The sequence below is a fragment of the Eleutherodactylus coqui genome, chromosome 3 (genome assembly GCF_035609145.1).
Source record: "Eleutherodactylus coqui strain aEleCoq1 chromosome 3, aEleCoq1.hap1, whole genome shotgun sequence".
In the NCBI taxonomy this organism is placed as follows: domain Eukaryota; kingdom Metazoa; phylum Chordata; class Amphibia; order Anura; family Eleutherodactylidae; genus Eleutherodactylus; species Eleutherodactylus coqui.
The window spans coordinates 264,510,940-264,538,903 of NC_089839.1; the positions used below are offsets into that span (position 1 = coordinate 264,510,940).

At 45.0% G+C, this 27,964-nt stretch overlaps 1 protein-coding gene across 1 annotated transcript in view; it reads left to right on the forward strand.

Moving 5' to 3' along the window:
- Nucleotides 1-238: 238 nt before the first annotated feature.
- The window catches only part of DPYD (dihydropyrimidine dehydrogenase), a 1,260,313-nt gene continuing 1,232,587 nt past the window's right edge, over nt 239-27,964 (forward strand). Inside the window, exon 1 of the mRNA XM_066597377.1 lies at nt 239-412. Within this exon, the coding sequence (XP_066453474.1) occupies nt 374-412 (39 nt within the window). The 5' untranslated portion in view covers nt 239-373. The remainder of the gene's footprint in view (nt 413-27,964) is intronic.

Consider the following 27,964-nt stretch of genomic DNA (forward strand, 5'->3'; position numbering starts at 1 on the left):
TGCAGACCCACATCGGTGACATTATTGCTGGTCATGCCCCACGCTTCTATAAATACAATTTCAATTTTTTAAAATCCTTTAGTACATATTGTAAACAGAGTAAAAATAGAAAGTCTAAAAACTTTCTTGTCACTGCTTAATCCCGTAATCATGACAGCTCTGTCCAGAGGAAGCAGCATGGACTTTGTACAAAGTCACATGCTTTGGAGAGCAGCTGAATCCTCCCTCCGCTCAGCCACCAGTCACACTGAAGCGCCCCTTCCTCCTGGCCGGGATCTGATAGTAAATTTACAAACAGAAATAGCCTAAAAAAAGATCATAATAGTCTCATTTACAAAGCTGTTACAAAAGACACTTAAAGAATTGTAGCAACATGGCTTGCATGCTGAGCAAGGACCCACTGGATATTGAGGTATTGAAATTGGTTTTCATGTTTTGCTGTCTAACAGATGTTTGTGCATATATAATAGATTGGGATATTGGAGCCCATGCTTCTGCAGCGCTTGCTAAGTGCATATTACAGTAACTTGGATCCCTGCTGCTTAGTGGGTTGAGTGTTAAATTGGCAGGTGTGAAACTTGATTTTTCTAGCCATGTAAACAGTTCAGAAGTCTGTGTATCAAGGTCTCCGTGCAACAAAGGGGATACAAACAGTGCTTTAGCGTTACAGATGAGAAGGAAAACCCAAGGCCAATAATTAGACCTGTCTATACATTCTGCTATATCTATTTAATCTATGATGGTAAGAATTAAGGCGGCTTCACATGACCGGATGTGCATCTCTGCTCGCCATAGTATTTGCGCATGAATGAGGTTGGATGAGAAACATTTTCGCCCGTGTGTGCATAGTACTGTACTTTTTGCGCACGCAGGGCCAGTTTACTCATGCGCTCAACATACCCTTTCAATGCATTAAAAGGCGATTCAGTCTAATGAGGTTCAGATGTGTTTGTGTTTTTGGGCACGTAAAATCTGTGCCAGCTAAACAGAGAGAATAGAACCCATTGATTTCAATGGGTTGGTTTTTAAAACCGCAGAGTAGGTCCTGCCTTTTTTTTCCTGTGTTTTGCGCAGCAAAACTGCCATTGAAATCTATGGTGGGTGCAAAATTATGCAGGAGCTAAGATGCATCACTGTGCGAAGCACAGGAAAAGAAGGCAGCTAGAATGCCTTTAAATAGCTGTTAAATACAATAGAAAGGGTGCCTTGCGTGCATGTGAACTAGCCTTGTGCCTGAAAAATTACAGTAATATGCGCAGACAGGCACACAACAAGCCGCTTATTTGCACAATGTGTGTTGTGTATTTTCACACACATGCACTTGCTTGACAATATTTTTGCATGCGGAAATCATGCGCATTTGCGTGTGCAAAAAAAAAAAAACGCACAACCATGCTCCCTTTCATTGAAATGGACAATTAAGGTACTTAGTTTAATATCTGCCATTTTTGTACACAAAGGTCCAGGAAAATACAGCATGTGCAAAATATCTGCAGGTGAACGAAGCCATTGAAGTCAATGGGTTCCGCCCACTGTGCATTGCACAAGAAAATTTTTAAGGGCTGCTTAAGGGCTCTTTCACATGAGCGTAGCCATTCGTGCGCCCGTTCAGACAGTCCAGATTATATACGCCGAGCCCGGATTGCCATTGGGCGGTTAGCGACAGTTTAGCTCTGTGTAATGAAAATATGTTTTATGGCTATTTTGTAGTCATTAATTCTTGATTATACATATATATATATATATATATATATATATATATATATATATATATATATATATATATATAAACAGGCTTTCATACATAAACCAGGCCCCACATTCTAAGGACCTAACCCCAGACCTGTTCTACCTGTTTATTGTGTGTAACTAAGAGAATGGTTTTGATGTTGGTTGTAAGCACAAATTAAACAAATCTGTCTTTGTAGGAGACTTCCATTTACATATCTATTGTCTAGGTGGTAGACCTTGTCTAACTGGATCTTATCACTTTGTAGAAACTGCTCAATTCTAGAGTTTGATAACATTGATGCAAAGCTTTGAGCATATGGCAGATGACTAAGCAGTTATAGCATATAAAATACCATAGGAGACAAATTGTAATGCATCAGAAGCATCTTGTACCTCTAAGGAGATGATCTCCTACAGTGTTGGTCCATGAAACCTGTTTGCTTTTCACTGTGGCTTCTCCTGTGAAAAGATGAACTCCAGGCAGAAGTTTTTAAGGAAAGCCCCTTCTTCTAACCGATGCAATTTGTATTGTAAAGTGTGTTTATGTCTTATCACTTTCTGTATGTATTTTACCTGTAGAGAATCGTTGTACACATTTATGCAATATCACCTTTTTTTATGTAACTTTGTTTTATTTGATCATTTATTCATTTGTATTAATAAATTGTGTTGTATCAAGCCACTAGCCCAACTTTAAAGCCGTCTCCGAACTTGTTGCCTTTCAAGTTGACAAAACACTCTGCTAAACTGCCTCCCCCTTTCCGTCCCCTCGCCGGCTCTCAACATTGCCCCCTTCCATTGCAAACAGCTAGCAAGGGGCGGAGAGGAAGAGGAAAGGGTATTAGTGTACCTTGACGCCACCGGAAGCTAGGGGTTTCACAGGAGGAACGCCCCTGTCACAACCCCAGCTCCCGATAGGGTGAAGGTATCAAGGTCCTAGCTGCACACTGCACACGTTGCTTAATGGCTGGCCGGCATTCGTAGCCTCACGGTTACTTCGGTTCTTAGGCGTACATCATGAGCTATCAATGCTGGCATGTTACCTTTGTTACATGGCAGCATTAACATGTTATAATGTACGCCGAACCGAAGTAACCGCGAGGCTGCGGGGCAGCCATAAAGCAATGTGCAGTGTGCAGCGATAACTGTATGCGTACCTCCCGTTCCTGGCTCCCAGGCAGCCCCCGCCTCACTGCTGCATTAGCCGGCAGCAGTTGCTGAGTCTGTGCTGGCTGACAGCCAGTCTCATGCTCACCCCGATGTTGTTGCTGGGCCCGCATGTGTCGTCCGGCTCCGTTGGGACAGCCTGTTGGCCAGCGCCTATATGCTCCCTCACAGCCGCTCCCCCACTCAGCGCTCGCAATTAGGTCGGCTGCAGTGAGAGCTGGGCAGCCGTCAGCTGTCTAGTGCCTCTCTAATTTCTTCTGGCCTTGGTGGTGATGACCGCTCACCGCTCCTAAGGCACCGGCACTCCGCAGCGGGCCTCACATTTCTTCTAGGCGGTGCATCGGTGATCATCGCTCCTAAGACACTGGGGCTCAGCAGAGGGTCGCCAACGGGGCAGCATGAGTGGGGAGCAGAGGCCCGCGGACATTACATCAGATCGCCAAGAACACAACAGCTGCTGCCAGATGAGGGGCAGAAACGGAACAGCGGGAGCACCGAGCATTGGGAACGAGTGGGGAGCCTGCTAGCCGGGACACTATAGTTACACTCCGTCTCCAATAATAAGGATAAGAGCAGCACAACCAATTGTCCAGAAAATATCCTGCTTTATTTTAATCCATACACAGAAAAGGGCAGCAACGTTTCAGCTCCAAAGAGTCTTTTTCAAGCTACCTCCCATGAGATACATCACAGACTATATACAAACTATATACATCTTCTGTGTATGGATTAAAATAAAGCAGGATATTTTCTGGACAATTGGTTGTGCTGCTCTTATCCTTATTATTGGAGACGGACTGTGTGGTTCTGGAAGCTTTGGAACCTGGTGAGCTTGCACCCTTTCCTGTCCTCACCTCGCACCTGCCTATGGTGTATTTTTTGCTGAGTGCTGCTGCACCACTATACTTTTGCACTAACTATAGTTACACTGGCCTGCCAGTACCTGTAGGCAAGCCTTATTTTGCAGCCAATCAGTCACTCTTGACTCCACCAGGACTTCCTGATGGCGTCAAGATACACTAATACCGAGGGAAGGGGGTGAGAATTTAGCAGTCACGCTGCTAAACTCCCTCCCTTCTCCGGCAGCTGCCATAGGCCCCCATAGGGGTCTATGAGAGCCGCCGTATTCTGGCTAGGAAGATAGTCCCTAAACTATCTTTCCTGGCCTACGTAAAAGCGCCTGGCTGAAATGCGCTCCTATGCGCTATCTTGGCTAGCCAGGCGCTTTTACGCTGCGAAAATATGCCCATCTGAACTCATGCATTGTAAGCCAATGCATCAGATGGGCAGCGTATATCAGCCGGGCGTGAAAGCGCGGCCAATATATGATTCTGTGAATGAAGCCTAACGCTGCGCAAATACATTTTGTAACACAGGTCTAAGGCCGGCTTCACACAGACATAGTTGCACATGCAACACGCAGTAGATAAAATCTATAGATTTCAATAGTTTTGTTTACATACGCAAGTTTTACGTGCGCATATCGGCCGTGCAAAAAAAGATAGACCATGCTGTATATTTCTGCGTATTTCTGACCGCATTTTATAAGCAACTTTCTAGCAAAAAATTATGTGGGCACACCACTAGCAATATTAAATATAGGCCTAAGGGTGGCTTCACACGAGCGTGTTTTTGTGTGCGCATATGCACGCACGAAAACACACTTCTATTTGCAACAATGCATTCCCTATGGTGTGTTTACATGTCCGTGCTTTACAGGCGTGTGCCTGCAAAGATAGGACATGCGTGCACCATAGGGAATGCACGCATTGTTTTCAACACTTACCTGTCCGCTGCTGCCGTGTCCCGTGTCTGGGAGAGCTTCCTGTGATTGGCTGAGCACCTCAGCCAATCACATTCAGCTCTTTCAGCAGGCGGGATTTTAAATCCCCGGCTGCTGATAGATCAGCACCACAGTGCAGAGGACAGCAGGAGAAGATGCGGCTGAGCCCCGGCAGCTGAAGCAAGGTGAGTATCTATTTTCTTTGTTTTTTAAACCACTTTTACTTGATTTTCAGGGAAGGGCTTATATTTAAAGCCCTTCCCTGAAATCAATTGCCGGCAGCAAAATCCTCTACCACAGCTGACATGTGTGATAGCTACGGTTGAGAATTGAAGAATTCCTCTTCAGCATCTGTCAAAGATGTGGCAGATGTAGTAGCAGGGAATTATTTTAACTAATGGGAATGAAGGAAACATCTTGCATACGGCAGATGTGTTCTTCTTCCCTGCGGGGGACACAGCAGCGGCGGAGAGGTAAGTATATTTTTTATTTATTTATTTTTTTACACTAAAATTTATCTTTTTCAGGGAAGGGCTTATATGTAAAACTCTCCCATGAAAAAGAATGGAGGGGCTGCCGGCAGAGCTGTGGCTTCATTGAAATCAATGCACCGACCTGCATTCACACTTGTTTCTGCACGTACATGGGCGCGCACCTATGTACGCACCTATGTACACACAAAAACACGCTCGTGTGAAGCCACCCTAAGGCTGGCTCCGCATGGGCAATCATGGTTTTGCCTCGAGAAAATAAAACATCTAGTTATTCAGCCATTGGGGTCAATTATCTAACCAATATTACCATCCGGCTGATAATGATTAATCATGTAAAGAACACAGCATGACTGGTGAGTAGGAGGATGAATATAACTACACCGCCACATATACAGCACTAATTACCAGCAGTATTGGTGGCGATTGACCTTCACAATGATACAATGTGACCATTGGAACTTGGTCTTTGGGGCAATACTGAAACTACATTAAAAATAAGGAGAATAATCATGCCTGCAGTCTTTTATGTCATTTTTTAAGCCTAACACAGAAATTGATACAAAAAGAAGGAAAGGTGTAAAAGAAAATCTGCTACTTCTCTCTTTTTGATCCACTCCTGTGTTTGGCTGCAAAATGCATGTGTGATTGCAGGCTTAAGTTATCTTCACACGTGTAAGGCATCCTTCACATGGGTGACACAGCATTGCTGCGAAAAAAACGCAGCTAAAATGTGTCACTGGTCCATGTGATATTGCTGCGTCTTCTCGACTTCGTAGCATCACATGCGAGGATTTTCAGGGAAGGGGGGGATGCTTGAAATATAAGCCCTACCCCGAAAATAAGCTGTACCTGAAGTAAAAAATAAGTATACATCCCCTCCCCCACGCTGTCTGGGGAGCTGCTGCAGCTTCTTCTCAGTCCCCGACACTGTTTCTTTTCATCATCTTCTGGCTGGGGGTTGAGAAATCTCCACCTCCTGGAAGCACTGATTGTGATTGGCTGATGCTTAGCCAATCACAGCCAGCACCCGATGAATGGCTGTGATTGGTTCAATGTCAGCCATTCATCTAGCAATGGCTATGATTGACTAAGCGTCAGCCAATCACAGCCAGTCCTTCCAGGAGGCAGGAATTTTTCAATTCCCGGCCAGAAGATGATGAAGAGAAACCGTGCCGGGACCCGGGGACAAGCTGCGGCGGTAGAGAGCGCTTATAAGGTAATTAATGTATGTGGGGTTTTTTTTTTTTTTTTTTGCAGCTAGGACTTAGATTAGGCTTTGACAGTAGAATTTTCTACTGTCAAAGTTGCGTCGCACCGCACGAAAATCACGTTTTCATACGATACAACAGAAAGGAAGGCTCCATGGGGAAACATGGGCTACAAAACCAACGTTTCGGAAGCTCACTGTAACATCATGTATTTTTGTTAGCCATTAAAAGGTATCATATCTACAAGATTACGTGGTTTCTCTTGCTGGGGACAATCACAAAGTGCCCTAATATACTGTGTTACTATGTTAGCGAGAGCTGTTCAGAGAATGGAGATGGAGTGGCTGGAGATCTCTTCCAATCACCAATCTCCATTCACTGAAAACAGGCAGTTGCTCATAGATGAATGGCTGCTTGTTTACATGGATTGATAGTAGCGTGTGCCCTGTTGGTGGCTGCGTGTACACACAATATATGACTATTGCTGAATTTGCTGTTTCCTGTGATTATTCGGGCAATGATTGCCTTGTGTAAAGGTACCTTAACCCCTTCCCGCTCCTGGACGAACCTGGTACGTCATGGTAGCGGGATACTTCCCGCAACATGACGTACCTGGTACGTCATGTCATTAAAGTGTCGCCGCGGTGACAATCGCGGCGAGACAGCAGTGATGTCTGCTGACATAGTCAGCAGACAAGTGCTGCGTCCGGGCTGGGGACCAATCAGAGCGGTCCCTCCCCCACGATCGCTGTGATTGGTCAGGGAAAAACTCCCTGACCAATCACAGCGCAGCAGCGGACTTCGCGCTGTTTACAGTAGGGGCTCCATGTGCAAGCATCCGGTGCTTGTAGATAGAGCACCTACTGTGATAAAAAAGAGCGATTAGTGTGTAGATTAGGCAGGGAGAGCGTGATCAGTGTAGTGTAGTGTAGTGGAGTGGAGTGGAGTGTAGTGTAGTGGAGTGTAGTTAGTGATCAGTGTAGTGGAGAGGAGTTAGTCATCAGTGTGGTGTAGTGGAGTGAGTGTAGTGAGTGATTGATCAGGCAGTGTAGTGTAGTGAGTGATTGATCAGGCAGTGTAGTGTAGCAGAGTGGAGTGAGTGATCAGAAGTGCAGTGTAGTGTAGTGAGTGAGGGATCTGTAGTGTGTGATCAGAAGTGTAGTGAGTGAGCTGTAGCGTGCGATCAGCAGTGTAGTGTAGCGCAGCGTGTAGTCAGTGTATCCCTTGGTGTAAAAAAAAAAAAAAAAGTTCCTGTTGTTCCCATTTCGTTACCTGTCCCGTCACCCGTTATTAGTTAGTGTAGCGTTTAGTTAGTCCGTCTAGTGTGTAGCGTGTCGTTAGTCCATGTACTGTCAGTGTATTCGTCTGTGTAAAAAAAAAAAAAAAAAAAAAGTTCCTGTTGTTCCCATTTCGTTACCTGTCCCGTCACCCGTTATTAGTTAGTGTAGCGTTTAGTTAGTCCGTCTAGTGTGTAGCGTGTCGTTAGTCCGTGTACTGTCAGTGTATTCGTCTGTGTAAAAAAAAAACCAAAAAAACAAAAAAAGTTCCTGTTGTTCCCATTTCGTTACCTGTCCCGTCACCCGTCATTAGTTAGTGTAGCGTGTCGTTAGTCCGTCTAGTGTGTAGTGTGTCGTTAGTCCGTGTTGTGTCAGTGTATTCGTCTGTGTAAAAAAAAAAAAAAAGGAAAAAAAAAAAACACTTACGTGAATACACCACATAAGTTTCCGCGTTCTTTCCGACCCCCGTCCCGTGGTCACCCCATCCCGCAGTGTCCCATCTAATAAAACTTTCCCTGTGTGCCCCATTTTATATAAATATGGCCCGCAGGAGGTACAATTCAGAGGAACTGTATGCAATCATTGCATCAGACTCGGACTCAGGTAGTGGTGATGACGACCCCACTTTTTTGGCATTCTCTGACTCCTCATCCTCATCCAGGGAGTCTGAGCTCCCTGCACCCCCGAGAAGGCGTCCAAGGACCGCCACTGACCCCAATGCATCAGATGCTCACTGGAGTACCCCGGAAGATTACAGACCCCAGATCCCTGATTTTATTGGGAACCCAGGGATTCAATTTGACACGGAAGGGCTCAGAGGGAAGGACTTCTTCAAGTTTTTTTTTTCTGAAGAGTTCATTGCCCACATTGTTACCCAGACGAATTTGTACGCCCAGAATTTTATAGAAGAAAATCCCACCTCCAGCTATGCCAGACCCGATAAGTGGACCCCTGTGGATGCACCAGAGATAAAAAAATTTGGGGGGCTTATACTAACCATGGGGCTAATAAAGAAGCCAACAATCAGGGCGTACTGGTCTACCGATATTTTGTACCACACCCCAATGTTCCGCATGGCGATGTCGAGGACGCGCTTTGAGTGTATTTTAAAATTTCTGCACTACAATGACAACCAGCTGTGCCCCCCCCCCCAGCGATCACCCCAATTACGATCGGTTGTATAAGATCAGGCCCGTAATAGACCATTTTAACGCCAAGTTTGCCCAGGCGTATGCCCCACAGATAAACATTGCAGTAGACGAGTCCCTGGTACACTTCAAGGGGAGGCTAAAATTCCGCCAGTACCTGCCCAGTAAGCGGGCACGGTATGGTGTGAAGTTGTACAAGCTGTGCGAAAGTACATCAGGGTACACCCACAAGTTCCGTATTTACGAGGGGAAGGACACTAAAATTGAGCCCCCAGAATGCCCCCCCCCATGCTGGGAGTAACAGGGAAAATAGTGTGGGAACTGGTGCACCCACTATTAGACCAGGGTTACCATCTGTACCTGGATAACTTTTATACCAGTGTCCCCCTGTTTCAGTGCCTCGCTTCCAGAGGAACAGTGGCATGTGGCACTGTTCGGAAAAATCAAAAAAGCCTCCCTAAGACGCTGCTTGGGCAACTGCTCAGAAGGGGTGAGAGCCGGGCCCAATGCAGCGACAATGTATTGTGCGTTAAATATAAGGACAAGAGGGATGTCCTTATGTTGACGACAATACACGGCCACAGCAGTACCCCCTGCCCAGTACGAGGTACCAGTGCAGAGACCCCCAAACCAGACTGCGTCCTCGACTATAATAAGTACATGGGAGGGGTCGATCTATCAGACCAGGTACTGGAGCCCTATAGAGACATGCGGAAAACACGGGTGTGGTACAAAAAACTGGCCGTGCACCTCGTACAGATGGCACTGTATAATGCCTACGTGCTGTTCCGAGGTGCAGGCCACAGGGGGACATTCCTTGAATTTCAAGAGGAAGTTATCAAGGACCTAATATTTGGGGACCAGGAGGTGGGGGAGAGGCCCAGTACTTCTGGAAGCGAGGCCACAAGAATTGTACCAGGGCAGCATTTTCTCAGTGAAATTCCCTCCACTGCGACGAAGGGAAGGACCCAAAAGAGGTGCAGAGTGTGCTACAAACAGGGGATAAGAAAAGACACCATATACCAGTGTGAAACGTGCCCCACACAACCCGGCCTCTGTATAAATGAGTGTTTTAAGATCTACCACACGTCCCTGAAATTTTAATTTTTTTATTGCCCTGACGTTTAAGGGCGCCCACCCACTGGCGTTTTTTTTCCCCTGCGAAATTCGCAGCTTTTTTTTTCTGCAGGGGTCTATGGGACTTGTAATGTTAAAATCGCGATCGCGCAAAATCGCAATTTACCGCGATTCACGGTAAATTGCGATTTTGCGCTATCGCGACTTTAACATTACAAGTCCCATAGACCCTTGCAGAAAAAAAATGCTGCGAATTTCGCAGGGGAAAAAAAATGCCAGTGGGTGGGCGCCCTTACCCTGATGTACTTCGCACAGCTTGTACATAAAGCCACATGCTAAGTCCTTCCCTTCTGAGCTCTGCGTCCTAAAAACAGTTTAGATTCACAAATGGGGCATTTCCCTGTTGGGTAACATCATGGGTTACGTTTTCTCCTTCTGCCCCTGGTGAAAAATGAAAATCTGGGCCTAAAGCTGAACATTATTGGAAAAATGTGAATTTTTCGTTCTCAACTCAAATTGTTAAAAAAAATTCCTCAAATACCTGTGGGTTCAAACCGCTCACTACACCCCTTAAAAAATTCCCTGAGGGGTGTAGTTTCCAAAATGGGGTCAGTTGTTGGGGGTTTTAAATGCACTGGTACCTCAGGGGCACTGTAAACACTACATGGGGTCTGAAAATTATTCCAGCTAAATCTGCATTCAAAAAGCCAAGAAGCGCTCCTATCCTTCTGAGTCCTGCCATGTGCCCATACAACAGGCTACGTCCACATATGGGGCATTTCCGTGTTCGAGAGCAACTGGGTAACACATCATGGGGTACGTTTTTTCCTTCTGCCACTGTTAAAAAAATATAAATCTGGGCCTAAAGCTGAACATTATGTGAAAAATGTGATTTTTTTGTATTGAACTCAAACTGTTAAAAAAATTCCTCAAATACCTGTGGGTTCAAACCGCTCACTACACCCCTTAAAAAATTCCCTGAGGGGTCTAGTTTCCAAAATGGGGTCAGTTGTTGGGGGTCTCAAATGCACTGGTACCTCAGGGGCACTGTAAACACTACATGGGGTCTGAAAATTATTCCAGCAAAATCTGCATTCAAAAAAAGCGCTCCTTTCTTTCTGAGCCCTGCCATTTGCCCAAACAACAGTTTACATCCACATATGGGGCATTTCCGTGCTCGAGAGTAATTGGGTAATGCATTATGGACTAGGTTTTCTCCTTCTGCCCCTGGTGAAAAATGAAAATCTGGGCCTAAAGCTGAACATTATTGGAAAAATTTGAATTTTTCGTTCTCAACTCAAACTGTTAAAAAAAATTCCTCAAATATCTGTGGGTTCAAACCGCTCACTACACCCCTTAAAAAATTCCCTGAGGGGTCTAGTTTCCAAAATGGGGTCAGTTGTTGGGGGTTTCAAATGCACTGGTACCTCAGGGGCACTGTAAACACTACATGGGGTCTGAAAATTATTCTAGCAAAACCTGCATTCGAAAAGCCAAGAAGCGCTCCTATCCTTCTGAGTCCTGCCATGTGCCCATACAACAGGCTACGTCCACATATGGGGCATTTCCGTGTTCGAGAGCAACTGGGTAACGCATCATGGGGTACGTTTTTCCTTCTGCCACTGGTGAAAAATGAAAATCTGGGCCTAAAGCTAAACATTATGTGAAAAATTGGATTTTTTCGTATTGAACTCAAACTGTTAAAAAAAATTCCTCAAACATCTGTGGGTTCAAACCGCTCACTACACCCCTTAATAAATTCCCTGAGGGGTGTAGTTTCCAAAATGGGGTCAGTTATTGGGGGTTTCAAATGTACTGCTACCTCAGGGGCACTGCAAACACTACATGGGGTCTGAAAATTATTCCTGCCAAATCTGCATTCAAAAAGACAAGAAGCGCTCCTTTCCTTCTGAGACCTACCATGTTCCCATACAACAGGCTACGTCCACATATGGGGCATTTCTAAAAACTGCGGAATCTGGGTAATACATTCCAAGTTTTGTTTCTTTGCTAACTCCTACTGTTTTATATAAAAAAAGGTTTTATATTGAAAATCAGTAGAAAAAAATGAACTGTTCTAATTTTTGATGCACTTTCCTTTAATTCCTGTAAAACATCTAAAGGGTTAATAAACTTTCTAAATGCCATTTTGAATACTTTGAAGGGTGCTGATTTTAAAATGGGGCAATTCATGGGGGATTCTGATATACAGGCTCGGCAAAACTATGTCTGAACTGCATTGGTCCTTAAAAAATTTAGATTTTGAAATTTGCTAGTAAATGTGAAAAATTACTGCTAAATTTATATACTTTGTGGAGTCTGCAAAAAGTAAAATAACACTTAAAAAATGATTGCTGTGTAAAGTAGGCCTATGGGAAATGTTAATTAATAACTATGTTGTGGTGTTTGACTTTCTATCTTACAAAGAAAACAATTCAAAGTTTGAAAATTGTGAATTTTTCCAAATTTTCAGTAAATTTGGATTTTTTTTCCTAATAAGGACAAAATTTATTGATGAAATTTTTACACTAACATAAAGTACAATATGTCACGAAAAAACAATCTCAGAATCACCTTGATAAGTAAAAGCATTCAAAAGTTATTAGCACAGAAAGTGACAGATGTCAGATTTGAAAAATAAGGCTTGGTCCTTAAGCTCAAAATAGGCCATGTCATTAAGGGGTTAAAGTGCTCTTCCGAGGCATAAAAAAAGTTAAATGGGCTTAAAATTAAATAGAATTGTATGCTCGCCTATCCTGGCAGATCCCCATCCAGCTCTACAGCTCTGGTGTCCGTTGCATGGTACCCAGAAGCCAATGGTCATGTGCCATTCATTGTGTGCTTGACTACTCCACCACACAGAGGCTTCAGCATTCATGGTAGAATCACCACTGAAGTTTGTGAGTTGTGGAGCTCATTTAACTTTTTATGTCCCGGAAAACCAGCTTTAGGGCGCCCACCCACTGGCGTTTGCGATTTTCGTGCGTGAAAAACGTTTTTCGCGGCGTTTTCGCGGCTTTTTGCGTTAATTTACATTGACATTCATGGGTGCATTAAGAGAAAAATAAGGACACATATGCAACTGACAGTTCCTATGTTAAAAATTGCAATGGACTGAAACAAAAAACGCCAGTGGACAGGAGTACATTCAAAACTAATTGCTCTTGAGAAAAAACGTAAAACGCAAAGGAAAAAAAATCGCCAGTGGGTGGGCGCCCTAACAGTGCAGAAAATATATACATCATGTGGAGTAATGTATATCTTTATAGCACGTTTCTTTTAAACTATATGCTATCCTGAAATGGTACAAAAACTGCACTGTGTGAATAAAGCTTTTTTAGATTAAAGGTATTTTCTATGAAAATACTATTGATGACCTATTCTCAGGATAGATCATTCAAAAGTTGGTTTGGCTGGGGCCCATCGCTCTGTGACCCCACCCAATATACTGATGCAGTGGTGATACTGCAGTGGGGCACTGCTTATCGGAGTCAGATAGGGAAAGATGTTGTTTTTGTCATGACACCAGTCCGTATACGGGTAGGGACCCATTCCGAACAAAAATAAAAAATTTAAAAAGTGGAGAAATAAATATAACGGGGTAGAACGTCTGTCCTGCCTGGAGTGCTTAGTGTGGTACCTCAGTGCAGATGTTTTCAGATGGAATCAGTGGTAGGAAGGGTGTAAAAGTAAACCAAAACAGTTTTCTTCTTCAAGAGCAGTCAAGGGTTTAACTTGACTTGTTGCATATAGTTCACATAAAATGACTTTAGAAGAGACAGATTTTCAGGCATTGTTGACTTCTGCGATTTCTCAGGGGCTTGGTACAGGGAACTAAATTTATCCTCTGTGTTTTGCCTTCTAGCTTTGATCCCTGGTTGGAACTATCTCTAGTTAACTTGGTTTCCTTTCTTGCTGTGTCTATGTGTAGCTGACCAGCATCTCCTTCTTGTCTCCTCCTCTCTCTCTTCTGTTATTAAAATGCTCCTCCTCTTGAGTATTCACACTTCAGATGTTCCTCTTCCCACTGCACTGGCTTTTTTCTTTTTTGAACTGTTATCTATCTAGAGGTCTTTACCAATCCCAGACTCTCTATTCTTTGCTAAGCCTAGCTAAATACTCCATTGACTGTTGCTTGGTGATCTGTACACAGCGGGCTGGAGGATATTAACAGAACAAGTAATTCAGTGAGAAATATGAACACATAACATTATAACCTTTCACACTTTTATAATACATTACATTAAACCCAATTTAACACTGTAATCATCACCAAAAGTGCTGGAGTACCCAACTGTGGGGTACTACATATGCCCAAATATGCTTATCTCAGTGCAACCAATTTGTGCATGAATGAGTCATTTTTAGCGTGTATCAGTGCACAGTACTTATTATTTGCACACACATGGCATGTTCACATGCACATGTAAAAAAAACACTGCTCTGATTTAGCCTAATGAGGCCCTGATATGTTCTTTTTCACGTGCTTTTGCACAGTGTATTGCGTATTATGGGTATAGAATGCATATTTGTGCACTTCTCATAGACTTCTATGGGGTCTTTGGTGTGCAAATATGCAGGAAAATTCATGGGTTCAAGACTCTGTGTGAATTTTTTAAGTGCAAAAACTGTTGCCTGACGAAGCCCTTAATTTACATGTGGATCTGCAGAAAAATACATATCAGAAATATGTGGCAAAGCTGTGCTTATAGAGGTGGAATGCACATAGAAAAATCTGCATTGGATTCCGCCATGTAAATATAACCTTCGGGGAGAAGTGCTACTACTGGTAGTGGGGGAGGGATGGAAAGGGGGTAAAATGCTGCTCTCATTTCAGCTAAACTGTGATGTTTTGTACTGCTGATAGGATAGTTCGTGCTGCTTTGTGGCATTTGGCACTGCTGGGTGGTAGAGGTATGTGTGCCACATGGTGACTTTTGTTTGGCTCTGCTGGGAGTAATATTCATACTACATGGTGGTAACTGGCTCTGTGTGGTAGTACTTGTTTGCTGGTGAGGCCCTGCCATCACTATGGATTGGCTAGTGAGACCTGAGTAGAAAAAGTTTGAGAAGCCCGATCTATTGGATTGAACCAATATATAACAGCAGATATTCAGTTTCTAAGTGAACCTAACTTCAGATGAGCAGATATTCAAGGTTTTGTTGTTTTGAAATGAAGAGGTGTATTGGAATGGATTTTTACCTCAGATTCCAAAAATGACCTTAAAATTCCGTATCACGTCAGTTTTTTTTCACGGAAATATGAAATTGACAAAAAATGTAATTTTTTAATGATATTCATATATGATAACATTTGTAACGTGTGAAGATGCAAACATTTACCACTTGGCTTCCCTTGAAATTTCCTCTTTTTGGATTTTCTTCGGTGTTCATCTGTACAGTCTCTTTTCAACATCCAACAGTAGTCGGCCATCACATGTGCGATCCACTTTCCCTGATATCTCTTTTCCATCACTTTTATATCCTGATTAGAGATGAGCGAGCACCAAAATGCTCGGGTGCTCGTTGCTCGAGTCAAACGTTTCGTAATGCTTGAGAGCTCGTTTTGAGTAACGAACCCCATTGAAGTCAATGGGCGACTCGAGTATTTTTGTATGGAACCGATGCTCTGCATACGTGATAACTTGTCAAACACCAGAAAACATCAGAAAGTCATGGAAACACCACAGAAACGGATAGGGAAGGGCAGGGGCCTCATGCATGGCTGCATCTGAGGCTCCCAGGTCCCACTATTAAGCCAAAATGGGGGCAAGAGTCTGGCGTCACCCCCCATAACAATTTACTTCGGACAAACCCTCATTAGCAAGGCGCACGTGCTGGCACATCTTAGCTAAGCACCACACTACCTGCAACCAAGGAGAATTAATGCCTGCAGGTGACACCGCTGCGTATTCTCCTGGGTTACATGCTGGCATTGCTGTCCAACCCCACCGCATGATCCTGCGTCCACAGCACACACAAAAGTTTCCCTGCGCAGTGTTCAGCTACCCTCATGCCACACGCTCGCTTCATAGCCACACCACCCACATGTCTATTTATTAGTGCGTACTGGATGAGGAGGAACCAGAGGCACACACTGCAGAGGGTTGGCAGGGCCAGGCAGCGACCCTCTTTGAAAGTGTGGGCAATAGCCCACAATGCTGTTGAGAATTGATGATAAATTGACGTACGATCATCATTCCAATCCCATGCCACCTCCATCACAAAATTGTCAGGAGCCGCAAACGCGGGCGTAAAGGAGACTCAGGTGCCAGCACTTCTATACATCTCCACAATGCAGCAATACTCTGTGTGGGAAGCATGTGAGCGAGCCTAGGGTCAAGCTCGGTCCCAGCCTCCACCTTGTGAGATCCAAGGTGCCGCGAGTTGCATACCAATGGGAAATCCATGTGTCCCCACACAATTCATTCTTTGTAGGTGTCAGATAGCTCAACACCGCAATGGGAAGTCTTTGAGTTCCTTGGGCTCGCCTATGCTGTGGGTGCACAAAGATGGTATTACACAGGAAGAAATCAGAGTGGCCAAACATGGCAGAGTCTCACCCTGCCAAGGGCCTCGGCCCACATTTCTACCCTAGTCAGTCAGTGTATTTGTTCCAGACAGATAAAACACTGCAATGGGAAGTCTTTGTGCACCCACAGCATAGGCGAGCCCCTGGAACCCAAGGAAAGTATTACACATAGAGAAATCAGAGTGCCCAAACATGTCAGAGTTTCACCACGCAAAGGACCTCGGCCCACATTTCTACCCTAGTCAGTCAGTGTATTTGTTCCAGACAGATAAAACACTGCAATGGGAAGTCTTTGTGCACCCACAGCATAGGCGAGCCCCTGGAACCCAAGGAAAGTATTACACATAGAGAAATCAGAGTGCCCAAACATGTCAGAGTTTCACCACGCAAAGGACCTCGGCCCACATTTCTACCCTAGTCAGTCAGTGTATTTGTGCCAGACAGATAAAACACTGCAATGGGAAGTCTTTGTGCACCCACAGCATAGGCGAGCCCCTGGAACCCAAGGAAAGTATTACACATAGAGAAATCGGAGTGCCCCACCATGTCAGAGTTTCACCCCGCCAAGGACCTCGGCCCAAATTTCTACCCTAGTCAGTCAGTGTATTTGTGCCAGACAGGTAAAACACTGCAATGGGAAGTCTTTGTGCACCCACAGCATAGGCGAGCCCAAGGAACTTAATGATGGTATTACACATGAGGAAGTCAGAGCGCCCAAACATGGCAGAGCTTCACTCCGCCATGGACCACGGCCCACATTTCTACCCTAGTCAGTCAGTGTATTTGTGCCAGACAGGTAAAACACCGCAATGGGAAGTCTTTGTGCACCCACAGCATAGGCAAGCCCCTGTAACCCAAGGAAAGTATTACACATTAAGAAGTCAGAGCGCCCAAAAATGGCAGTTTCACCCTGCCATGGACCTTGGCCTTGGCTCACACCCTCATTAATCGTGGGCAGAAAGCGGACTCGGATGCTAGTGCAGCTGTGAACGTCTCATTAATGCAGTAACGCTCCTTTTATTTGGCCCAAACCACTGTCTCAGATAACTGTGGTAATATGAGAGAAAATACATGTTGCCCAGCGCTGATCCCCATACCCCAAGCAAGAGGAGGAGGTGGCATAATAAGGCCGAGAAACCATGACCAAGGAAGGAACCGCAATACTCTGTGTGGGAAGTACGTGAGCGGGCCAAGGGTTAGGCTCGCGCCCAGCCTCCACATTGTGTGACCCAAGGTTCCGCGAGTTACATAGCAATGGGAAATCCATGTTTCCCCACACAATTCATTCTTTGTAGGTGTCAGATAGCTCAACACCGCAATGGGAAGTCTTTGAGTGCCTTGGGCTCACCTATGCTGTGGGTGCAGTAGATGGTATTACACAGGAAGAAATCAGAGTGGCCAAACATGGCAGAGTATCACCCCGCCAAGGTCCTCGCCTTACATTTCTACCCTAGTCAGTCAGTGTATTTGTTCCAGACAGATAAAACACTGCAATGGGAAGTCTTTGTGCACCCACAGCATAGGTGAGCCCCTGGAACCCAAGGAAAGTATTACACATAGAGAAATCAGAGTGCCCAAACATGGCAGAGTTTCATCCCGCCAAGGACCTCGGCCCACATATAAATGCTAGTCAGTCAGTGTATTTGTGCCAGACAGATAAAACACTGCAATGGGAAGTCTTTGTGCACCCACAGCATAGGTGAGCCCAAGGAACTTAAAGATGTTATTACACAAGAGGAAATCGGAGTGCCCAAACATGGCAGAGTTTCACCCCACCAAGGACCTCGGCCCACATTTCTACCCTAGTCAGTCAGTGTATTTGTGCCAGACAGGTAAAAACCGCAATGGGAAGTCTTTGTGCACCCACAGCATAGGCGAGCCCCTGGAACCCAAGGAAAGTATTACACATGAAGAAATCAAAGTGCCCTAACATGGCAGAGCTTCACCCTGCCATGGACCTCGGCTCACACCCTCATTAATCGTGGGCAAAAAGCGGACTCGGATGCTAGTGCAGCTTTGAACGTCTCATTAATGCAGTAACGCTCCTTCTGTTTGGCCCAAACCACTGTCTCAGATAACTTTGGTAACATGAGAGAAAATACATGTTGCCCAGCGCTGATCCCCAGACTCCAAGCAGGAGGAGGAGGTGGCATAATAAGGCCGAGCAACCATGACCGAGGAAGGAACCGCAATACTGTGTGGGAAGTACGTGAGTGGGCCCTGGGTCAGGCTCGCGCCCAGCCTCCACCTTGTGTGACCCAAGGTGCTGTGAGTTAAATAGCTATGGGAAATCCATGTGTCCCCACACAATTAATTTTTTGTAGGTTTCAGATAGCTCAACAACGCAATGGGAAGTCTTTGAGTTGAGATGTGCTGGTGTAGGGCTGGGACGACACACCAGGAAAAATAGTGGCGACTTGGGACCGAGTAGCGCGGGACCGCCGCCGCCATCATCATTTTTTTCAAAGCCTCTTTTTCCACAAGCCTGTAAGGAAGCATCTCCAGGCTGATTAATTTGGCAATGTGCACGTTTAAAGCTTGTGGATGCAGGTGGCTGGTGGCGTATTTGCGTTTTTGCTCCAATGCTTGTGTTAGCGACAGCTGAACGCTGCGCTGAGAGACATTCCTGGATGGAGTGGAGGACGGTGGAGGTGAGGGTGTGAGTGTAGGCCGGGAGGCACTCGTGCCTGCGTCCTGGGGGGTGGATTGGATCTGTGTGGCAGGTTGGGGCACAGGGGAAGAGACAGTGGTGTGACCCGGAGGCGGTGAATGGCCTTCGTCCCACCTTGTGGGGTGCTTGGCCATCATATGCCTGCGCAGGCTGGTCGTGGTGAGGCTGGTAGTGGTGGCTCCCCGGCTGATCTTGGTGCTACACAGGTTGCACATCACTGTTCGTCGGTCGTCCGCGCTCTCACTAAAAAAGCATCCACACTTTTTTGAACCCTCACCCTATAATCTCTCTCTAAGGTTCTTATATGAGATTTTCATTGGGGAGAGTAGCTCAAACTTTAACAACCCCAAAAGAGCCCATATCCTAAACTGGGAGAGAGAAGTGGGAGGATCGTTCTCCTCTCAGCAATGGAAAAACGCACACACATGGGCTAACAGTTCATCTCTATGTGCAAGTCTTATGGAGGTACATTCCAAAGTCAATACACACTGGTACTGGTCCCCAGCAAGACTGGTGGATTTTTTCCCGGGGACCTTGGACAGATGCTGGAGGGGGTGTGGGAAGGGAGGATCACTGCTCCATATTTTCTAGAGCTGTCCAAGCATCCAAATCATCTGGCAGACATTCTTCTCTCTCTTGAAAAGAGTTCTGAAAATTGATATTTATCCTTCACCTGAACTGGCGATTTTGTTGTTGGGAATAGAAGGGGTCCCCATTAAACATAGAAAATTTATTACGCATGGGCTACTCTCCATCAAACTACTGATAGCAAGATATTGGAGATGTCCCCAGACTCCCTCAGAGCAGGACCTAATCAAGATGATATCAGACCATTGTTCTTACGAAAAAATACACGCCTACAGGAATGACACAATTGGAGTCTTTGGGGAAAGTTGGGATCCCTGGGTAAACTATTTTAAATTAGAAGATTCTCATACATCCATATAAAATGAATCTCGAGGGGTTCCACGGTTCATCTACTCTTTGATTAAAATTTTGAGTTTAGACAATATAAATAGAAAGTAGAGCAGTCCACAGTAGATAGGAGCACAGACGCATTGAGTAGTTGTTCCCAACTCGTGCTTCCTTGCTGACTCTGTCTTACAAAAAACATAAAGTTTGTCTCGTATTTTGATACATTTTTAAAGGATTCAAGTTCTACTTCTCAAAAGAGATTCTATAACCTCCCCTGACCCCCCTACCACCCCATTGTTTCCCTTTTTCTCCCTTTACTAATTTACACTCCCATCTCTCCCACCCCTCCCTCCTATCATCCCATTCCTTTTCTATTCATAAGTGCAACAAAATTACTCAGCACCTCAAGAAAATCTATAAGTAATTTGATTCAGTTATGACATCTTAAAGCCAAGTATAAGTATTCGAGAGTTTCTCTTTTGACTTAGAGAACAATTCTAGCTGAAGAAGAAGGAAATGTTTGTATTATCAAATTTGTTTTCCAAAAGATGTACCTTCTACAAAACAGGTTTTGAGATAATATTTGTTATAAATATGCTTTGGACGTGCTGTAATTTCTGATATTGTAAAAAAAAAAAATATATATATATTGAACAAAAAAAAAACATCCACACTTTTGAACACCAAGCCCTCTGCACGGAGGCTTACCGTGAGGGGGTGCTTTGGGAAACAGTTGGGGGATTCTTTGCCCTGGCCCTGCCTCTACCCCTGGCCACTCCACTGCCTCTTCCAACCTGCCCTGCTGCTGCACTTGCCTCCCCCTCTGAAGCCCTATCCTCAGTAGGCTTAGCAAACCAGGTGGGGTCAGTCACCTCATTGTCCAGCTGCTCTTCCTCCGAATCCTCTGTGCACTCCTCCCTCGGACTTACTGCCCTTACTACTACCTCACTGACAGACAACTGTGTCTCATCATTCTCATCCAGAAAAAGCTCTTGAGGCAGTTGCTGGAAGTCCCCAGCCTCATCACCCGGACTCCGGGAACTTTCCAAATGTTGGGCATCGGTCACGACAAACTCAGGTGAGAGAGGAACTGTTTTTCCCACTCATCGCAGGGACCCGAGAACAGTTCCTGTGAGTCTGCCTGCTCAGAATATGTCATTTTCAGAGAGTGAGGAGGCTGGGAGGAAGGAGGAGCAGTCAGAGGATTTAGAGTTGCAGTCCCTAGGCCGGGAGTAGTGGACTGCGTTGAAGACTGGGTGGTTGATACATTGCTGGACGCGTTTTCTGCCATCCACGACACGACCTGCTCGCACTGCTCTGTTTGTAATAAAGGTCTACCACGCGGACCCGTAAATTGTGATATGAAGCTGGGGAGCCCAGAAACATGCCTCTCTCCTAATCCTTCAGCAGCCGGCTGTGATTCACCCCGCCCAGGAACTCGGCCTGTGCCCACACCCTCACTTGGACACCCGCGTCCTCGACCCTTATCCTTACTCTTCATCATGGCGGATTAAGAATAGAGCAGGGCCCAAATAAATTACCCCACTGTACAGCACTGACAACTGTGGCTTAATTCACCGCACACAGAGACTTGTAGATAGCGGAGGCTCTATGCTGTGACTTGAAAAAATTAACCCTCTATCTTGCGCTGATACCTCGGGGTAATTTAACGCTCACAGAGACTTGTAGATAAGAGAGGCTGTATGGAGTGGGAGAAGACTCTAAAGCCAGTGGATAGTGCTGGTAACTGAGGATATCTCAACCCCACCAAGGAAAGGCAATTGTGAGATGCTCTGAAAAGTGGCAGAGCTGAAATACTTTGCAGTGGCCCAGGAAATATTACAGTACTGTTTAGCGGTGAGACCTCTGTCTAATGCACTTCAGACACAGAACGGTATAACTGAAGTAGTTTGCAGTAGGCTAGGAAATGTTAGAGTGCAGTTTCACGGTGAGAGCTGGTTGTACGGCACTGCAGACTGAGAACGCTATTACGGAAATGCGGGGAACAGGCCTAAATGCGTAATACAAAAGTTGGTGCACTACTGCTGCCAGCCACAACTGTAAAGCACATGGTCAGATGTAGCACTGAGGGTGGACACCCACTGGCGATATTTTCTTTCTTGCACTGCGAGAGCATGGGAAAACTCTTGCCTCGCAGCGCAAGAAAGACGCCGGAATAGAACTGGCATATCGCTAGTGCTTTCAATGGGGCCAGTGGCAGCAGCGCTAGCTCCATTGAAAACATAGGGAGAATGCCGCAGACTTCGGCCACAGCTGTGGCAGGAGTTTCCTTCATCCCTGCGGGGACTGCTGTGACTGCTGTGGCAGAAGTCCGCTGCATTCTACCCCATTGCTTTCAATGGGATCGGCACTGCTGCCGATCCCATTGAAAACACTGCTTTCTGGCAAGCCCCGCAGTGTAATTATCGGGGAAGGGCTTGAAATATAAGCCCTTCCCTGATAATCATCAATAAGTATTAACATTTTTTTTTTTTTAATTACTCACCTCTCCAGTGCTCAGACGTGTCCTCCAGCTGGCTCCCATGCACTGCTGTTAAGCTCTTTCAGCAGGCGGGGATTTAAAAATCCCCGCCTCCTGAAAGGGCTGTGCTGATTGGCTGAGGGCTCAGGCAATAGCAGCTAGTGCTTAGCTATTGGCTGAGTGCTCAGCCAATGACAGATAGCCCTTAGCTATTCATTTATGAATAGCAATATCATCCACAGGGATGAAGGAAACTCCTGCCACAGCTGTCACAGCTGTGGCAGAAGTCCGCGGCATTCTCCATCTCTTTTTAATGGGGCTAGCGCTGCTGCCACTGGCCCCATTGAAAAGACTGGCGATATCCCGGCGTGATACCGTTTTTTTTTCTCGCACTGCGCTGCGAGACTTTTCCTTTACTCTCGCAGCGCAGTGGAGAAAAAAAACGTGTGAGCCCTAAGAAGGATTGTTGGGGTTCTTGCACGGAGAATCAGGACTGTATAACTTTCCCTATAGAAGTGGCTGTGTCCCTAAGCTCTGCGTTATGCACTGCAGACACAGAATGGTATAATTGAAGTAGTTTGCAGTAGGCTAGGAAATGTTAGAGTGCAGTTTCACGGTGAGAGCTGGTTGTACGGCACTGCAGGCTGAGAACGCTATTACTGAAAGGCTTGGAACAGACCTAAATGTGTAATACAAAAATTGATGCACTACTGTACCCAGCCAGTCACAACTGTAAAGCACATGGTCAGATGTAGCCCTAAGAAGGACCATTGAGGTTCTTGGACGGAGGATCAGGACTGTATAACTTTACCTATGGAAGCATCTCTGTCCCTAAACTCTGCGTTATGCACTGCAGACTGAGAACGCTATAGTTGAAATGGCCTGCACAGCCCGAGATGCTTAAAAAAAAAAAAATAGTGCACTACTGCTCCCAGCCAGCCACAACAGCATTGCACACTATGAAGAGTAGCCCTAAGAAGGACCGTTGGGTTTCTTGATGACAGGATCCTACTCTAACACTGTCCCTATATCAGCAGCAGCACTATCCCTAACCTCTGCCAGCATGCATCTGAGGCAAGCCGCGGGCGGGACCATTTTAAGCATTTGGTGGTCACATGATCAGCCCAGCCACTCACTACTGGGGGGGGGAGTCTGGCACGTCACAGCAGGAAGTGGTAATGCCTTCCCCGCATGTCTATTGGCTAGAAAATGGCGCTAAACATACGGGGAAGGAAGTGCAATTGACTCGAGTACCGCGTGGTGTTCGTCTCAAGTAACGAGCATCTCGAGTACCCTAATACTCGAACGAGCATCAAGCTCGGGCGAGTGTGCTTGCTCATCTCTAATCCTGATTAAAGCACTCGCCATGTTCTTCCCTAAAATCACCAAGATTGTCAGGAAAGTAATTTAGATGAGCATGAAGAAAGTGAATTTTGATGCCTATGCTGCAACCAAGTAGTTTATAGGATTACAACATCTGGTCAACTAAAATAGTGTAATTTGCACCATTCGTGTTCCCCCAAAATTTTTTTACCGCATTTCTGAATGCATTCTTGCTCGATATTCGCACTAAGTTATGGTTTTCTCGAATATGCAGTCCGCCATTAATTTTTGTATTTGTGGGCCTATAAGAATGCCAGTTTTGAATTTTTCAGAAGTGATTGATGGAAACTTAACACCAAGGTACTGAAAGCATTTACTGTCCCTGCTTGAAGCTGTCACGAATTGTTTCATTAAGCCTAGTTTTATGTGTAACTGTGGCAGGAGTATTTTCGGGGGATCAACCAGTGGAAGTGAAACAGTGTTTTTTTCGCCAGATGTGAAAGTACTTCTGACTGGCCACTGCTTCTGAACCCAATGTTCAGTCCTTGCTCTGGAGTCCCATTCACACAAAAAGCAAGGAAATTTACTGTAGCTTGCTTGTTGGCTGAGCAATATTACAATCATCTTCAAATCTCCGCACACAGACCATTCATGAAGCTTGTGTACTGCACAGAAATGTAAGGTTTTCTTATGTCTTTCATAGTCACAGAATGTGCTACTGGAATGGATGGATGTTAGTATTGTGCAATAAAACACCTTTTAAACTGGATTGCTGGCATCTATGACTAACCACTACTCTCCTGAATTGTAAAAAATGTTGAAGTATTTCATGATTGCCGGAATGTCTCGACAATATACCAAACCACCTTCTTCAGCAAAAAACTGAAGCAATTCTGCTTCTCGGTGTCTATACCAGGAAAATCTCGTATTAGGACACAGTAAATTCTATTCATGAAGTTGTGATCCTAACAACTCTAATGCATTTTTAGGTAAATTCAGATTGTGAACCAAATCATTCAGTTGATGGTGGGTAAAGGTCACTGGGGTTTCATCCTCCATACTGTCTGGTTGGTATATCTCATCACTTGTATCATCATCCGAATTGGTGTCTGCTGGGGGATTGACATTGGACAAGGATGGCACAGGGATAGATTCACTATGGGGTACTGGTCTCTGGCAGATGGCATATTGGGATACACAATGTTGCACTTACTGGTACTGGTACGGCCCATAATATTCACTGTGCAGAAGTAGTAGTCATAACTGTGATTTCTTGGATCCTGCTACACCATGGGTACACCAAACAGCATTGATTCCACTTTTCCAGTTCCTCAACCCCTCCACACTTGCACAGCACACTTTGTGAGGAGCCCACGCTTCGTTCTGATCTCCGAAAGGCAGATCATGAAAGGTGTTTTCTAACAGCCACATATTTAGCAAAATATGTCTGGATGATTGACACAACCACGTGAAGCCATTGTACATGCCACAAAGAGAAACAACCGAACAGTCACTATAAAGAAAGAAGGGAGAGGTGGTGTGAGGTATGAGTCCCACTGGCGTGCCAAGATTATGTTCATGTTTAGGCTTTGTGAGTGCGGCAAATCTTGAAGCGATACTGATAAATCAATTTCATTTTCGTAATCAGCTATTAATTCTTACACTTTTGTGATTTGTTAAAAAAACCTGACTTGATACGAAATTTTGATGGTCATTTTTGGAATCTGCAGAAAAAAAATCCATTTTAATACACCTCTTTATTTAAAAATAACAGACAAAAGTTTCAAAACTGCAGATCAGTATTTATGCAAGCGTAACAACCTGGATAAGTGTCCCAGCCTAACTGCAGGTCTACTGATTTGGCCTTGAGCACAATTTGATAGCGCACCCCACTATCATTTAAAAAGGGAGGCACCAATATTGTATGTAAGCTGGTGGGGCCTGTGTGCCAGGGCTGCTTTTTAATCCCACCGATCCCTAGGTGTTGTTCCACATAACTAACTTATCTATTCACAGGTTAGGTGGTATCTAATCTGTGGGGGTTTGACAGCTCCGACTTCCCAGAATCACAAGAAAAGGGGGTCCTGAGTGACCCTGATTGAGGTGGTGATCACGTGTGCAGACTACCACTCTGTTTATTTCTGTGGACCTGCTGGAGATGGAGAACAAGTTCTCAGCAATCTCCGGCAGTGATATGCAGTTAAACAAAAACATTTTGGTACCGGGTTAGCCAGTTGAGCAAAATGTGATTGTTGTCAGTAAGAGAAACCAAGTAATCTTGTAGAAGTGCTATCTTTTAATGGCTATCAAAAATACAAGGTTATAGCAAGCTTTCCAACCTACCCAGGCTTCAATGCTTTAAGCCTGAGCAAGAACCCCGCAAAGGTTCAAAAGCTCACTGTAACATCATGTATTTTTGTTAGCCATTAAAAGGTATCACATCTATAAGATTACTTGTTTTTTCTTACTGAGAACAATCAGATTATGCAGATGAACAGTGCAGTAGTGTATATGTGTGACCACTGCTAAATTCATTCAGGGACTTCCGAAATCCCTTTTTTTTATCGCTGGGGGTTCCAGCAGCCAGACCCAACTGATTAGATACTTATCAAGTATCCAGGAAATAGATGATTAACTTGTCCTTGGAAAAACCTTTTAAGGGTGCCCACCCACTAGCGTTTTTTTACTGCGAAATTCGCAGCGTTTTTTTTTTTCTGCAGGGGTCTTTGGGCTATGGGACATGCAAAGCTAAAATCACTATCACGCAAAATTGCGATATCGCGGTAAATCACGATTTTGAAAAAAACCGCCAGTGGGTGGGCGCCCTAAGGGTCAAATATGTAGGGACTTCATATAACACTTTACTACAGACGCATGAACAATTTGTGTGCCACTGTATGATGCATTCATGGCATGCCCTGATAATGCAGCATGAAATAGACCGAGTTGTTATGTTTTTGTACTTTTTAGCAAATTTCCATGGAATGCATGAGAAAATGATTCTCTATATTCCTCAGTATAAAATCTAAGCAGATGGAGGTACAATATTGGTTTATACAATAATCTGTAAGACAGTTTTGTGCAAAAGGCTTTAAGGGCCTAAATTTTTAGCCCTTGAAAATGTACAAAATCTCCTGATTTACTTTTTATGCCACCTTCCAAAAGTTACAGGCATACTTCTGCCAGAAACCTCCAAAGCTGAACAGGATGGGTTTTTTTCCGATTAGAAAGAGTAAACAGCTAAAAGTGTATTACTACTTTAAAGGAGATGTCCCGAGGCAGCAAGTGGGTCTATACACTTCTGTATGGCCATAATAATGCACTTTGTAATGTACATTGTGCATTAATTATGAGCCATACAGAAGTTATAAAAAGTTTTATACTTACCTGCTCCGTTGCTGGCGTCCTCGTCTCCATGGTGCCGACTAATTTTCGCCCTCCGATGGCCAAATTAGCCGCGCTTGCGCAGTCCGGGTCTTCTCCTCTTCTCTATGGGGCTCCGTGTAGCTCCGTGTAGCTCCGCCCCGTCACGTGCCGATTCCAGCCAATCAGGAGGCTGGAATCGGCAATGGACCGCACAGAAGCCCTGCGGTCCATGAAGACAGAGGATCCCGGCGGCCATCTTCAGCAGGTGAGTATGAAGACGCCGGACCGCCGGGATTCAGGTAAGCGCTGTGCGGGTGGTTTTTTTAACCCCTGCATCGGGGTTGTCTCGCGCCGAACGGGGGGGGGGGGTTTAAAAAAAAAAAAACCCGTTTCGGCGCGGGACATCTCCTTTAACTGTTTCACTTTAATACATCCGGATTTTATAGGATTGGCATGAATGTAAAGGATGGAGCTTAGATCTTGGTATCATATACCGAAATCAAAGCTTTAGGTGCAGGGAACAGCTTTCATTTTCAGCTAGGCAGCAGAATAAAAACTTTTACTTGGTGATAACAGAAAGAAAAATCCCAGCCTTTACTGTCAAATCCATGTGTACAGCCTCAAGTGCTAGAGTAACTTTTCTTCATTTTATCACCCCCCTACCAATTGGGGAATATATTCTCATCAAGTATTTCTCTATTTTGGAGGGGTAACATGGGGGGGGTGGGGGGCAATCCTACCATTTATCGACTTTCTGACATGGATGTTTACTGGTATGAGGATCACATAC